General features: G+C 43.1%; 1 protein-coding gene across 1 annotated transcript in view; it reads right to left on the bottom strand.

Annotated features, from left to right (window-relative positions):
- Positions 1 to 13,121, bottom strand: part of PCDH15 (protocadherin related 15) — a 2,681,631-nt gene that overhangs the window by 1,038,720 nt on the left and 1,629,790 nt on the right. Inside the window, exons 14-15 of the mRNA XM_069240977.1 lie at positions 12,565 to 12,758; positions 5,183 to 5,315 (exon numbers count right to left, since the gene is read on the bottom strand). Of these exons, the coding sequence (XP_069097078.1) occupies positions 5,183 to 5,315; positions 12,565 to 12,758 (327 nt within the window). The remainder of the gene's footprint in view (positions 1 to 5,182; positions 5,316 to 12,564; positions 12,759 to 13,121) is intronic.

Below are 13,121 nucleotides of genomic sequence, written 5' to 3'. Positions count from 1 at the left end.
AGGACTGGTCTCTAGCCCTACTTTTGCATACGCTGGGTACTTGGGTGAGAGAGAGGGAGGCAGAGCAAAGATTTCTGGTGAGTTGATGGAACTGGATGTAGTGGTTGAGGTAGAAGGGCCTTGTGTTGTGCAGAGCCTTGAATGTGAGTGTGGGAACTTCAACTGGCAACATTTCTGGACCGGCAACCAGGGTAGCTGCCTTAGGTGGGGAGTGATGTGGGTTTGTCAAGGGAGTCCCAGGATGACTCTGACAGCAGAGTTCTGGATGGTCTGGAGTCTTTGGAGGAGGTGAGCTGGTATTCCTGCTCAGAGTGTGTTGCCATAGTCCAGTCTGCTTGTTGTGAGGGTCTGATGATTGTGCATCTTGAGTCCTGGGGTTGCCCCTTGAAAATCTTGAGTAGCATGCATAGGATAAAGAAGCAGGAGGAGGTGACAGTTGACATGTCTTGTCGGTGCTGAGCTTCAGGCAGTTTTACTCTATACAATCTGCAACTCTGGTCATGCAATTGTGGAATTTGTTCCTGGTGTTGGTGGTATCTCCTGAGAGGGAGAGGATGAGTTGTCTGAAAGATGATTTTGTGTTTGGGGTGCTGACGATGTTGGCCAGTGGTGTCATGTAGGTGTTGAAAAGGGTGGGCTTACAGACTGGCCTTGTTGGACTCTGCGGATAATTTCCTTGGGTTTGGAGGTGAAGGTTGGTAGGCACACTCATTGGTAGGAGTGGGCAACAAATTCTGCTCCACTGGCGGAGTTGGTTGAACTTTGCCAATTTCTACTGACCGAAGATTTTTCTTGCGCCTGACTCACCAATGGGGCGTTGGCAAGCAAGAAGTGATGCCCCCGAGCACAATTTTTGGGCAATAGGAGGGCACCTGGTGTGATTTTCCCAACGCAGGCGGTAGCAGGCAGTCATGACCATTCATATTGGGAAAGCTACCGCTAAAGTAAAAAAACTCTGGCACATGGCATGGTGCAGTTTGTTCTGATTTTTAATGCAAAACGTGCTCCTGGTGCCAAGAATCAGTGCGAGCAGTGCAACGTGCCAATTTGTGCCCATTTGTAGAACTCCGTGTTGTCTTGCAGAGTTTTCATGTAACTCTGCTGAGTTTTGGCCACCCCTACTCATTAAGCTTTTCCTCCAAGGAAGATGGTGATCCACTTGAGTGCTGCTCCCTGAATTACGATTTGGTGGGGTCTGGTGACAAGCATATGGTGTGAAATACTGTCAAATGCACTGTAAAGGTTGAGGAGCATGACAGCAGATGTCTCACCTTGGTCAAGTATGCCATGGATGTTGTACATGACTGTATTGGTGGCTGTTTCATTAAGGTGTTTCTAGTGTTTGGTAAGTTGCTGTTTGTTTTCTCCATGACTTTAGCTAAGAAAGTTAGTAGTGGCATAGGACCCTAGTTTCTTCAGTTAGCTGTGGTGGGTCAATGGTTTCTTTAGGAGGGCACGGACCTCTGTCTGTTTCCAATTTTCTTGGAAGGTGGTGGTAGCTATAACGGCATGTATGATAGTAGTGAGTTTGAGGCTGATTTTGGGCCCACCTAAGTTGAAGAGGAGGTGGGGGAATGGGTCAGTTGGGGCCCCTGAGTGTACCTTCCTCATGATGGAGATTGTGTTCAGGTTGGTGAGTTGGCTCCAGTCAGTTAGCTGGGTGACTGCCATGCTGGTGGTGGTGGTGGAGTAGCTGATGAAGATGGATGATTCGGGATGAGAGTTGAAATTTCTGTAGATCATGTCTATCTTGTTGTGGAAAAGGTCAGCGAGGCTGTTTGAGAGTTCTTGTGTAGGGATGTCATTGTTTGCTGTAGCGGGGGGGCTGGAGAATTCCTTGACAATCATGAAGAGTTCCCTGTTATTGTTGGGCCTGGCTTTGATTCTTGCTGTGGTTGAGTGTAGTTTTGTAAGTGGTCGTATCACTATTGCAGGCATTTGTACTGGTTCTACATCTCCTCTCTAGCTTTTTACAGTGACGTTTCGAATCCCTGGGTTCTTCCATGTACCAGCTGGCTTGCTTGTTGGTTCTTTCGTGTCTGGTATGATTGACCGTTGCAAGGGAGTTGGCATAGTTTGTGATCCAGGTGTTGACACTTTTGATATTAGGGTACAGGCTGCTGGTGGGTTCAAGCTGGTTGGATGTGAGTTTGTTGATCCAGACTATTTCTGTGGCTTTCCTCCAGATGCAGCTGGGTTTGCTGGACCTTCCTGAATGGGGGCTTGTGACATGGTGATGCTGAAGTGTACTGCAAGGTGGTCCATTCCTGTGAGATGGGTGGTGTGGCTGTACGTGATTCTGTCACTGGAGGTAAAGAAGGGGTCGACTATGTGACCTGTGATGTGTGTGGTGTCATGGACAAGTTAGGTAAGTCCAATGTTGTTCAGGAAATCGATAAGGCCTGTGGAGTTGGGGGTCCTTGAGGTTATCTAGGTGGAAATTGTGCTTCCCTGAGGAGCATGTAATCTTTTGAGTCAATGGCGAGAGGGGCAATGAAGTCTGCAATAAGTTTTTTGAAGATGGTTCATGGTCCTGGTGTGTGGTACATGAGGGTTCCCTTGATGGTTGTTCTTTCATCTGTCTGGAGTTTGAAGTTCACGTGTTCCATGGCCAGGGTGGTGTCGTCCATGATTGTGGTACATCGGATGGAGTCTCTGTAGATGATAGTGAGCACTCCTCCTGGATTGCTGATGAAGTAAGTTATCTTGTATCCCTCCTGGATGGCCGTTGCCATGTTTGAGGCAGATGATGGGTTGAGCCAGGTCTCCATGAGGAAGAGGACATCTGGTGCAAATGAGTCATTGAAGTTTTAGAACTCAGTGGAGTGTTTGGTGAGATAGTGTGTGTTAAGGAGTAACTATGCAATTCAATGTTGGGTTAGTGCTTGGAGTGGTGTGTGAAGGTTTTAGGGGTGTAGCAGTCTGCATGGAGCGGCATGTGAAATGTCAGGTCTTATGATAAGCGGTGAGGTGTGGCAGCAATGTTTGTGGGGGCAAAAGGTGTCAAGGGCATGTAGTGTTGTGGATGCGTAGTTTTGGGGGTCAGCAGATCAAGGTTTGTGTCACTAGGTGTGTTCAAGGTGCAGAAGAGTGCAGATGGGCCTGCCTTTTGCATGTAATGTAATTGATGTACCACTGGTGCAGCCACTGTGCACATCTGATGTGCTGCCATGCTGAGGCCACCATTAGGTAGGTCCTGGTAGGAGTGTGGGGGGCTGTGGGTGAGGCTTGAGAAGGCAGGGACAAGAGGCAGAAAGATATGCAGAAACACAGGTAAGGAGCATGGTTAAACAGGATGGGAGAGCAGGTGAATGTCGCAGGTAGCAGCAGAAGAGGTTATGGAAGGTAGACCAAGGGGATGGCAAAAGGTAACAAAGCTGAAAGGAGCAAAGAGGGATGAGTGAAGGCAAAAATATACAAAAGCTGAGAAAGAAAGCAAAGAAGCACGAGTGAAAGGCAAAAGGAGCAAAAAGAGGCAAAAACAGGAAAAGAACAAAGAATCAAAGAGGCATGATTGAAAGGCAAATGGGACAAAAAGAGGCAAAAGCTGGAAAAGAGCAGTGAAGCAATGAGGCACGAGTGAAAGGCAAAAAAGGAGAAAAAAATGGAGAACAGCGATGAGGCATGAGTGATAGGTGGAGAGTAGGAGAGCTCAGAGAGAGAGTGAGAAGGTAAGGAGCACGGAACAGGATTCAAAAAGGTCTTGACTGGTTGGGGGACCAGTCCAGGTAAGTGGGGAGCTGCGCCTGGGCCCCTGCTCAATGGGGTCACGCTGCCATTACGTAGGTCCTATGAACAAAGATATTCTGAGATGTATTAATATAAGGAGTAATACAAAATAGTTTTGCAACATGCTTGCAATAGCCATGGGTGAAATAGGTAAGCCTCATTACTCCCCATTTGGGCCTTACTACTTGGTATTAGTGCCTTAGTGTTTGGGAGGATGTACTTTAGGACGTATATATTCATATTGTTCCTCCCTACTCGTGAGATTCAATTTGAAACCAATCCTGGAAAAGGAAAAAAAATTCAAGAGGCATGTCCTCACTTGTACAAGATAATTCACGCTTTCTCCGAAGACAGAAGGTGACCCTTCCTTGAAAGAAAAGCAAATGAACTCCCAGATAAAGGGGTAAATCTGAGATGGAGAAAGCTGAATGAAAATGGGTAAATAGGAAATGGACGTGCAAAAAATGACAAGTAGAACTTTGCTGACCATGGTAATAAGCAGAAAGAGGTGATTGATAATTCTAATGAGAGCGAGAGAGATAGGTGAAATGGCTGCTAAACGCCATTCATTAAAGGGCAGAAGGTATCTTTGGGGATAACCCTTTGGGAAAAAAATCAAAGTGAAGAAGAGAAACCACGGAAAGAATGTGATGTAAAGAAGCAGATCATAGAATGGAGACAACATTTTCAAATAATGAACAAAGATAACCATGGTCAGTACAAACTCGCAAAACAAAAGACCCTGTATACCAAACTCAATCCCCATTCAACCTAATAAAATACCAAGGGTTCTTTCAAATGTTCTGAAACTGTTCCCCTGATTTTATTTACATTTTGGGACACGTGTACTCCAAATTCCACTTGCTCTTTGTTCATTGCTTTGCATGTCCAGGTGTTTATAACATTTGCTGCTCCTTATTTTAAAACAACGCGCTGTAATAATTGTACCCTTGCACCACAAATAACATGAGCATCAAGATAAGTGAAGACATTTTAAAAAGTTACATTGTTGCATACATATGTGATGAACATGCATAAAGTGCAAGCACATGGCATCACATTTTTATTGTTTCTGCATGATGGACTTTTGCAACCTATAGTTTCCTCCCTACCAGTTTCAAATATGACGCTTTGTGATTCTAGCTTATTAGGTGTTATTTGGTGATCTTTCGCTCATAGGTGACAGTGGACGATTTCTTGAAGATCTAAGGCACACTGTGGAATCAACACTTCGGTGAAGGTGCACTGATGTCCTGGGTCAGTCATTCTTAGATGTTTTCAAGTACTCGACTAACGGTGCACCGTGAACTGAATGACAAACGTTTTTGTTTTCAGAGTTTCAGAGCAGGTAGCATCATGCTTCTTCTCCTTTCCCAAACCCACAGTGGATAGTTGAGAGGAAAACATTAAGCACTGCACATGATAATCTAAGAAAATACAATGGCTGTAGTACCTGAAGATTTAGGAGAACTGCTCCAACCCTCATTGCTTCGCTAAGCTCCAAGTTGTACATTGATTGTGGAAAGCGAGGTGGGCTCTGGTTATTTGGGGGAAGCACCTCAATATAAACAGTGGTGATGGAACTCCTGAAAAGAAAATGGAAACGAAAGCATCATTGTAAGTTAAGACAACGACTACCTACACGTTCGCTGCGCACACCATGAGGCATATTTATTAAGGGTTGCATTGCGCTTGCGTCATGCAACGGGGAACAAGAGTGACTCAAATCTTACTTTAGATTTATAAAGCCATTGATAAGCCTTGCGTGGCTTGATAAATCAAGAGCATTTATCTGGGAGGGGGTACCAAGAGTGGAGTATGGGTGTTACCAACCATTCTCCCATGGATTTAGGCACATTCCCAGATTTACCATTACTAGTAGACATGGGAATGCATGCAAATGCTACGCCTTCGCAGGTGAAGCATAACAAGGTTTATTTCTCCTTGTTACTTCCTCTTTCTATGTATATTGCATTCTGCAGCACTCACACAAAGAGGAAAATGCCTCAGAGGATTGTTTTTGTGCAGGAAAGTGTCCCTTCCTGCACAAAGATAATCATGCTAACAATGTAGACGCACTTGCACCATGCTGCTAGGGTACCCTAGTAGGCAAAGGGCAGTACGTGGTGTGCCAGCTCAGAGTAAAGAAAGAAATGCACAATATTATATTAAATACAGTGCATTCTTGTCCTTTCCCTATCACGCAGAGCTGCAAGGTGACTTGCTGCACTGTGGTGTGTTATGTTTATCATAAATAAGCCCCCATATTTACAGTCTCATTTGGAGTGGCCTTTAAGAAACAAGCGCAAAGACCACCAAGGTAAATAATGTTTGCAGTGGGCACTGAGGAATAATGTGCAAAATGAACATCTTTTTGAGATGTCATTTCACTTCATCTCTTCATCATACAACTTTGCACGCACAAGTTGTGAACATACTGAAAATCATTCCTGTCCCACCTGTATATGCACTGGTGCGGATTGACTGTGAATTTACCTGTCACATTCAGGATGTATGTAATTGGTGACTGCTCTAGTAATAGGTTGCAGTGAGTGGAAGCAGACTTACTAGGGTGAATCACTTTTGGTGACTGTGAATGAGCACACCATTTCCCATATTGATAAAAGTAATGAGGATAAGACTTCGGACAACTGACTGCAAAGCATGCAAATGGGTGACTGGTGGCCCACTACATTAATCTCTAACATAGAACTAAATTAATCAGTCCTGATGACAACATGATAATCAAAAATAACACAGCCATAATGTCTTGTAGTCTCTGAGAAGGATGAGGCATTTCTCTCAAGGATAATGGGTTAAACTAAGTTTTAAAACTTCCTGTGGTTAGGCAGTGTAAGAAAGTGGGACATTAGTTGCAAAGGATGCGGCTCCTTCACAAGTAATAGGTCTACAGTTATCTGTTTACTGTGAACCAAATACCCCACTATAGCACTTCACTGTCTTAAGGTAGTGAATCAGAGCGGTGCAAGACCTAATCAGTGAAGATGGTGTGGGCTTGCAATCCCAGTTTTTTGGCACACACCAATAGCAATCAATAAATGATTGTCCAGTCAGTGCTTTTTCATTTAAAAAGAAAGTGAAAATAGCACTTTTACTACACAAACTACTAAATGCTAAACTATATGTGTGTCTATGTGTGTATATGTATTTTCTTGTTTTTCAGGTAATTCAGGCAGATGCAGATGCTTTGCTGACACCCATTTCAATATTTGAACCCTAGTGGGTCCTGAACCTCATAATCACCATGCCCTTAACTATACCAAATGTAAAACCACGCTATAATGGGGTGCCTTTATTTATAAGACAAGCCTACTGACTTTATCAAGGGGTCATCACATCAATATATAAGGCAGACTTATTGGCCTTGTGACGGGATAATCACATGAACATATATAAAGGCATGCCTATTGTCTTTGTCAAAGGGCCATCACATTAAACTTTCTAACAGACCTATTAGCTCTGTCAAGTGGCACTACATTAACATATAAGGCTGGCCTATCGGCTTGCCTGTGGGCCACACTTATATCATCAACAACATGATACATTTGGAAATTAAACAAAAGGATTTAATAACCATATTCAAGATTATTAATTAATATAAGCATTATAATGTTTATCAATAATTATTAGACCTGGCATCCTTGGAGTGCTCTCCCCTGTATTTTTTACTTTTGCTTCCATTGTTTTGACTTTGGCTTTTCCATGATTGGCATAATTGATTAACTAGTAAGTCCCTAGTAAAGTGCACTACAGGCCCACAGGGCCCGTAAATCAAATTCTACTAGTAGGCCTGCAGCACTGATTGTGCCACCCACATGATTAGCCCTGTAAATGTGGCTCAAACCTGCCATTGCAGTTTTAAACTGCTAATTCGACTTAGCATGTGTACCCACTTGGCAGGCCCAAACCCTCCCTTTCTATATATGTAAGGCGCCCCTAAGGTAGGCCCTAAGTAGCCCCATGGGCAGGGTGCAGTTTATGTTAAAGGTAGGGCATGTACTGGTGTGTTTTATATCTCCTGACAGCAAAATACTGTCAAATTCAGTTTCTCAGTTGCAAAGCCTATCTCTCTCATAGGTTAACATGGGGGCTACCTGTAAACATCTTTTAAGTGCAGTTTTCCTTTGGGGGTAGATAGAGATTTGGAGTTTGGGGCCTCTGAACTAACAACTTAAATATACATCTTTTGGTAAAGTTATTTTTTAGATTGTGTTTGAAAATCACACTTTTAGAAAGTATGCATTGTCTTGCTTAAACCATTTTGTGACTATGCCTGCTTATGTATTCCCTGTCTGGGTCAGACTGACAGTTGGGCTGTTTTTGAATCTCCACTAGACAGTGACACAAAAAGAGCAGGGGTGTAGCCTGCATATCCTGATGGGTCATCTGGGCTAGAGTGGAGGGAGGGGCTGACACATCTGAATGGGCTGTGTCTGTCCTCACACAATGCAGTCTCCAACCCCCTGCTGTGTGCCTGGAGCCAGGCCTGGGCAAAGCAGGATCTTGTGAACAACTGAGACTTTTCTTTGAAGTTTGTCAACCTCAAAGGCAGAAAGGGGTATAAGTAGTGGACCCAAAACCCCAGATTTTTAGAAGACTCCTGAACTCAAGAGGAACCTCTGCCAAGGAGAAGAGCTGAAGAGCTGGAGGAGGAATACTGCCCCTTTGCCTGTAACTGTGCTTTGCTGGGTTGGCCTGAAGTTGTTGCTTCTGCCTCAGAAAGGAAAAAGACTGGACTTTGTGGTATATTCCTGCTTGTGAAGTGTCTCCAAGGGCTTGGACTAAGCTTGCCTCCTGTTTTGAAGTCTCAGCCATGAAAGACTTCCTCTGCCAGCACCTGGACTCTCTGCTGAGACTCCTACCCTGCCAAGTGGTGTCAACTCCAGTCCCTGGACCCTTGAAAGGTAAAGCTGGTAGAACCAAGGTGAAAATCCATGCACAGGAGCCGTGAGGGGAAAAATTCAACGCACCACTTGCAACACAGCTGTAAAAATGATGCAACACCCGCTTGCAGCAGCTGAAATCGATGAAAGACCCACACAGAGCGGTTTCTCAACACTGTGTAGCCGGATTCCGCATTCATTATTGCTGGGCATCAGAATCATGGTGATCCTGCCTGGACCCAAGGTGCCCGCCTGAAAATCAACGCATTGCTCACTTGCGGGAGAGAAAAACTACACATCGCCTACCTGGCTCGAGAAGAAACCCTGCATGGCCTCTTTTGCGAGTAAAGAATTGATGCATCGCTGACTTTTCTGACTTACGCTCACCCGTGCTTCTTTATTTTTGACGCAAACCAGGTGCTTTGTGTAACATCAATGCATCTATTGTTTTCAATGGAGCAAGACTCTTTTTAATTTAAAAATTAACAACTTTACTTGTGTATGTTGGATATTTGTCAGTTTGGTCTTGCTTGATTTAGATAAATATTGGCTATTTTCTAAACTGGTGGGGTGCCTACTTTGTAGTGTTTTCACTGTATTACTGTGTGTTTTGGTACAAATACTCTACATATTGCCTTTGAGATAAGCCTCACTGCTTGTGCCAAGCTACCAAGGGGCTGAGCAGGGGTTATCTGAAGTGTGTATCTCCATTGCCCTGACTAAAGTGAAGGCTCCTGCTTGGGCAGAGTGCAAACTGACTGATACCAGAGACCCCATATCTAACAATAACTATCCAAATAAAGCATTAGTGTTAACAAAAATTCAAACACATTTGTTGAGTCTTTCTTTCACACTGTTCAGGCCACATAATGCAGCCACAGTACTAAGCATAAGGAGTCCCTGTACTCCAGAGCTTAAGATCAAAAGCTCCAAAAAAAGTAGTACTTTCAGATGCAGTGAGTCTCTCCTGGGCCATACTTGTATTAGGCTCGGAAATTTGAGGCAAGTTTTCTGAAAACATCCTTGGAGGCTGCAGCACCTTGTGTAGCCCCTCACAGCACTTTGTAAATATGTTAGTGGTGCCCCTGTCCCTCCTTTGGGAACCAGAAAGAAAGGTAAATGAGCAAATGAGCCCACAAGGAGCATTATGAGGTGCTCTAAGGCCAGTAGCAGTGCATATTATATTAGTGGGTTTGCCCTCTTGTTCTTTCTTGTTTTTTTGTTTACTCATGGCTAGTTCTTTAGTTTTGATTTGAAAGGGGAGTCCATTCCTGAGCAGTCCCATCAACACCTTGCTCTCTTATGCCTGCACATCTGTTCCAGTGGGTAGGGAGAGACAGTGCACTCTCTTCCATCATGCACTCCAAGTAAGAAAGTGCTGCAAACGTGGGCCTCTGACACCCCTCACACAGGCACAGGGAGTGGAGGTGATAGCTTGTATCACTGTAGGGTGCAATGGTTCTGGAGCAGAAAGAACATCATGTGCATTGTAAGAACAACTGAACTTTAACAAATGTAAGGAAGGCTTCAGCCAATGAAGTACAAAAAGGATAATATTCTGTTACTTGAGAAATAAATAAATTCTATACTTGAAATATCTAACTTTGACACATTATGCAGCTGGGCATGGCGGGTTCCAAGGCACTATTTCCATGTACCTTACTAATGTTAAATGTAGTCTTGTAAATGTGTCAAAAGGGTAACTGTGATGAGTGCTTCTTGCAGTACCTACTTACTACAAAATTACAGTTGCATGAGCAGTCCCTCTGCAATCGCTTAGGAGTCAGTCAAGTGGGTAGTGGGAGCCCACACTACAGAATATATTTGACATCTGACTTTTATGCCTCTGGTGCACTTTAAGCACCTAGCCAATTACAAACCTTACTTAGTGAGCTGAGCATATGCAATACAAGTTGTTTGACAGTGTCTAGTATCCAGAGCTAGGTAATCCAGCCCCAGGGAAGCAAATAAATCTGGGAATACAATTCAGAAAGGCACATTATGTAAAGGTTCTTCCCTGTGTGATATGTTGCTGGTGCAAAGACTGCCATTGAAGAGTCCATTGGATTTGTTATGCACAATGCTATGGGGAGGGGAGTTTAAGAGAACACACCATATTGTAGTGAAATTTGAATTGTGTGGGATCAGATTATGGACCAAAGGAACATCATGCATTTCCTTTACAAAGCGTGCTTAGTCCACCAGAACTTCAGGACAGGAGGGGGTTTGACTGCCTCTGGTGCTGAGACGAACACCAAAAGCCTTTCAGAGGTCCATTTCAAAGGTGTTCCTCTTTTTAATCTACAAATTATGGACTCAATGTATTAAGAAAGCGTGACTCATCATGAACACAGGAGCACTTCAGTCTTACTTTACTTACATGCTTTCTTTCAGACTTTCTTCTGGGAGCCTTGGTGCTTAGGATCGGAGAATTTTGTGGAAACACAAGGAGCTCTTGACTAGAGAGTAACTTCTCTGAGTCAATAGAGTTCCTTGGAACCTACAAAGAAGCGATGAATAACAGTTTTTATTGGTAGGAACTGCCTTTTGCCCACTGATAATTGAGGGCCACATGTACCTAAGGGTTGTACCCATTCTTTGTCTTTGGGAAAATGTGTTCGTACATATGGCCCTGAATCTCCACATTTTCTGCATAGAATTGGAGGATAATTTTAAATGCTAATGAGTATAACAATTTCAAAACAGGGCCTCACGAAGTGACTAGAAGTGACATTTTGTGATCAAAGCTCTGTGCAAGTGCCAAACCTGACTCAATTACAAATGGAGCTTGGTGCATTTGAGATCACCACCTCAATAGGCATAACATTGGAGATTGACCCAAAGGACATACAGACACCAGAGAAACTTTAAAACAGAGGAACTGACTGAGCAGAGTTTTGACCCATATCTGAGTACATCACATTAAACTTTGGCTTCAGCAGTACACTTCCCCAGGGTCCTCCGAGATGCACTTGGTTTCCAGGATGCATACGCCACATCAATATTTATCTTTGGCTGCATGTAAACCCACCCTTCTGGCCCAACCGAACTGAAATTGGTTTGAATTTTAAAATTCCCCATTGACCCAACTCTGTCATCTATGCTATTACAGCTCTACTTAGGTTTCAAATTGAAGAATTCTGTATAGTGCGTGTCCAACATTTGGTTATTTAAAAAAGTTAGCTCATCAGTCAGGGCATCCTGGTGTTACCCACTGGAGGCTTGACGTTTTAAGAAAATCTAACACCCAAATGCTTAAGCCAAATAACCCAAGGCCTTTCACTATTTTGACTTACTGGGAGGATTATCTATAAAATGGCAATCTTTGGTATTTTCAGGCTACACCGTTGATTAACATGGACTTTTTTTAAACACAATGCCACCTTTAAGGGGTATTATTTTTCATAGTTGTAAACATTTCTGCCGCTTTTCTGCATCTTACTTATTACATTAATTTGATTTTCTTAAAACGTGTGTACCTGGGTGACATTGTATTACTCTAACTATACTCTTGTCTTGTTGGTTTGTTTGGCATAACGTTTCATGCCACCTAGACCAGGCAAATCTACCATGGGTGAGGCAAGGTTAGCACTGTTGGAAAAAGTTTGCCTCTTTGCCACTTTCTGTTTTGCCATTGTGGGTCTGCAACCACGATTCTACCGGAGACAATGTCTCTCCTCCACAAAGCTTACTAGTCATATTCACTAAAAGCATTTTACAACAGAATGTAAAAAGCAATCACACATGTTCAATTTACACATATAATTGCTTCTTCAGCACTTTAGTCACTGCAGTAAACGTAGATGTCAGGGTCCTTTAAATGTCGGGCACACTTCATGTCATGGGCAAATGATGTCTCCGGTGTCGTTTTCATTTAACCAATAAAATATCCCAAGGTTATAACGGATGTTTTCATTATGACATAAATTACCTTCTTTGTGCCAGGGGAGCATTGTCAGATGCTTTGACTGTGAGAGCATAAGCCTGCCCAACTGACAGAGTGACTCCTGGAGCGATGGTGATAAGGCCGGTTCTGTTATTGATGATAAAGTCTCCCTGAGCCCCCGCCAGAATTTCATATGTGATCATCCCATTCAACCCTTCATCTGCATCGAGAGCCGTGAGCTAAAATTGGAGAACAAAACGAAAATTTACTTGAGATATAATCTTTCACAAGTTGGGTTTTTTAACACTGAAAACTAAGGTCTTTATTTAGGGTATGGCAATTGTAATACAGCTGATAGGATATCTTCAAAATTTTGACAGAGCATATCCCATTTGCCAAACTCCAAAGGAGGCTCTGTATTTGCAAAATCGTACATACATACATAAATACGTAGACAATCCATTTTCCATAAACATCCGGTTTTGAAGACAATGTTACTCTATCTCTCCTTCAGTTCACAATATAGTCCATAGCATGTTATATACTTATACCATTTTTTTCTGTATTTTCAAAATATATATGGATATAAGTATATTTAAATT

Source organism: Pleurodeles waltl, chromosome 6 (genome assembly GCF_031143425.1).
Source record: "Pleurodeles waltl isolate 20211129_DDA chromosome 6, aPleWal1.hap1.20221129, whole genome shotgun sequence".
Lineage (NCBI taxonomy): Eukaryota > Metazoa > Chordata > Amphibia > Caudata > Salamandridae > Pleurodeles > Pleurodeles waltl.
This window is presented reverse-complemented; position numbering and strand designations above follow the sequence as displayed.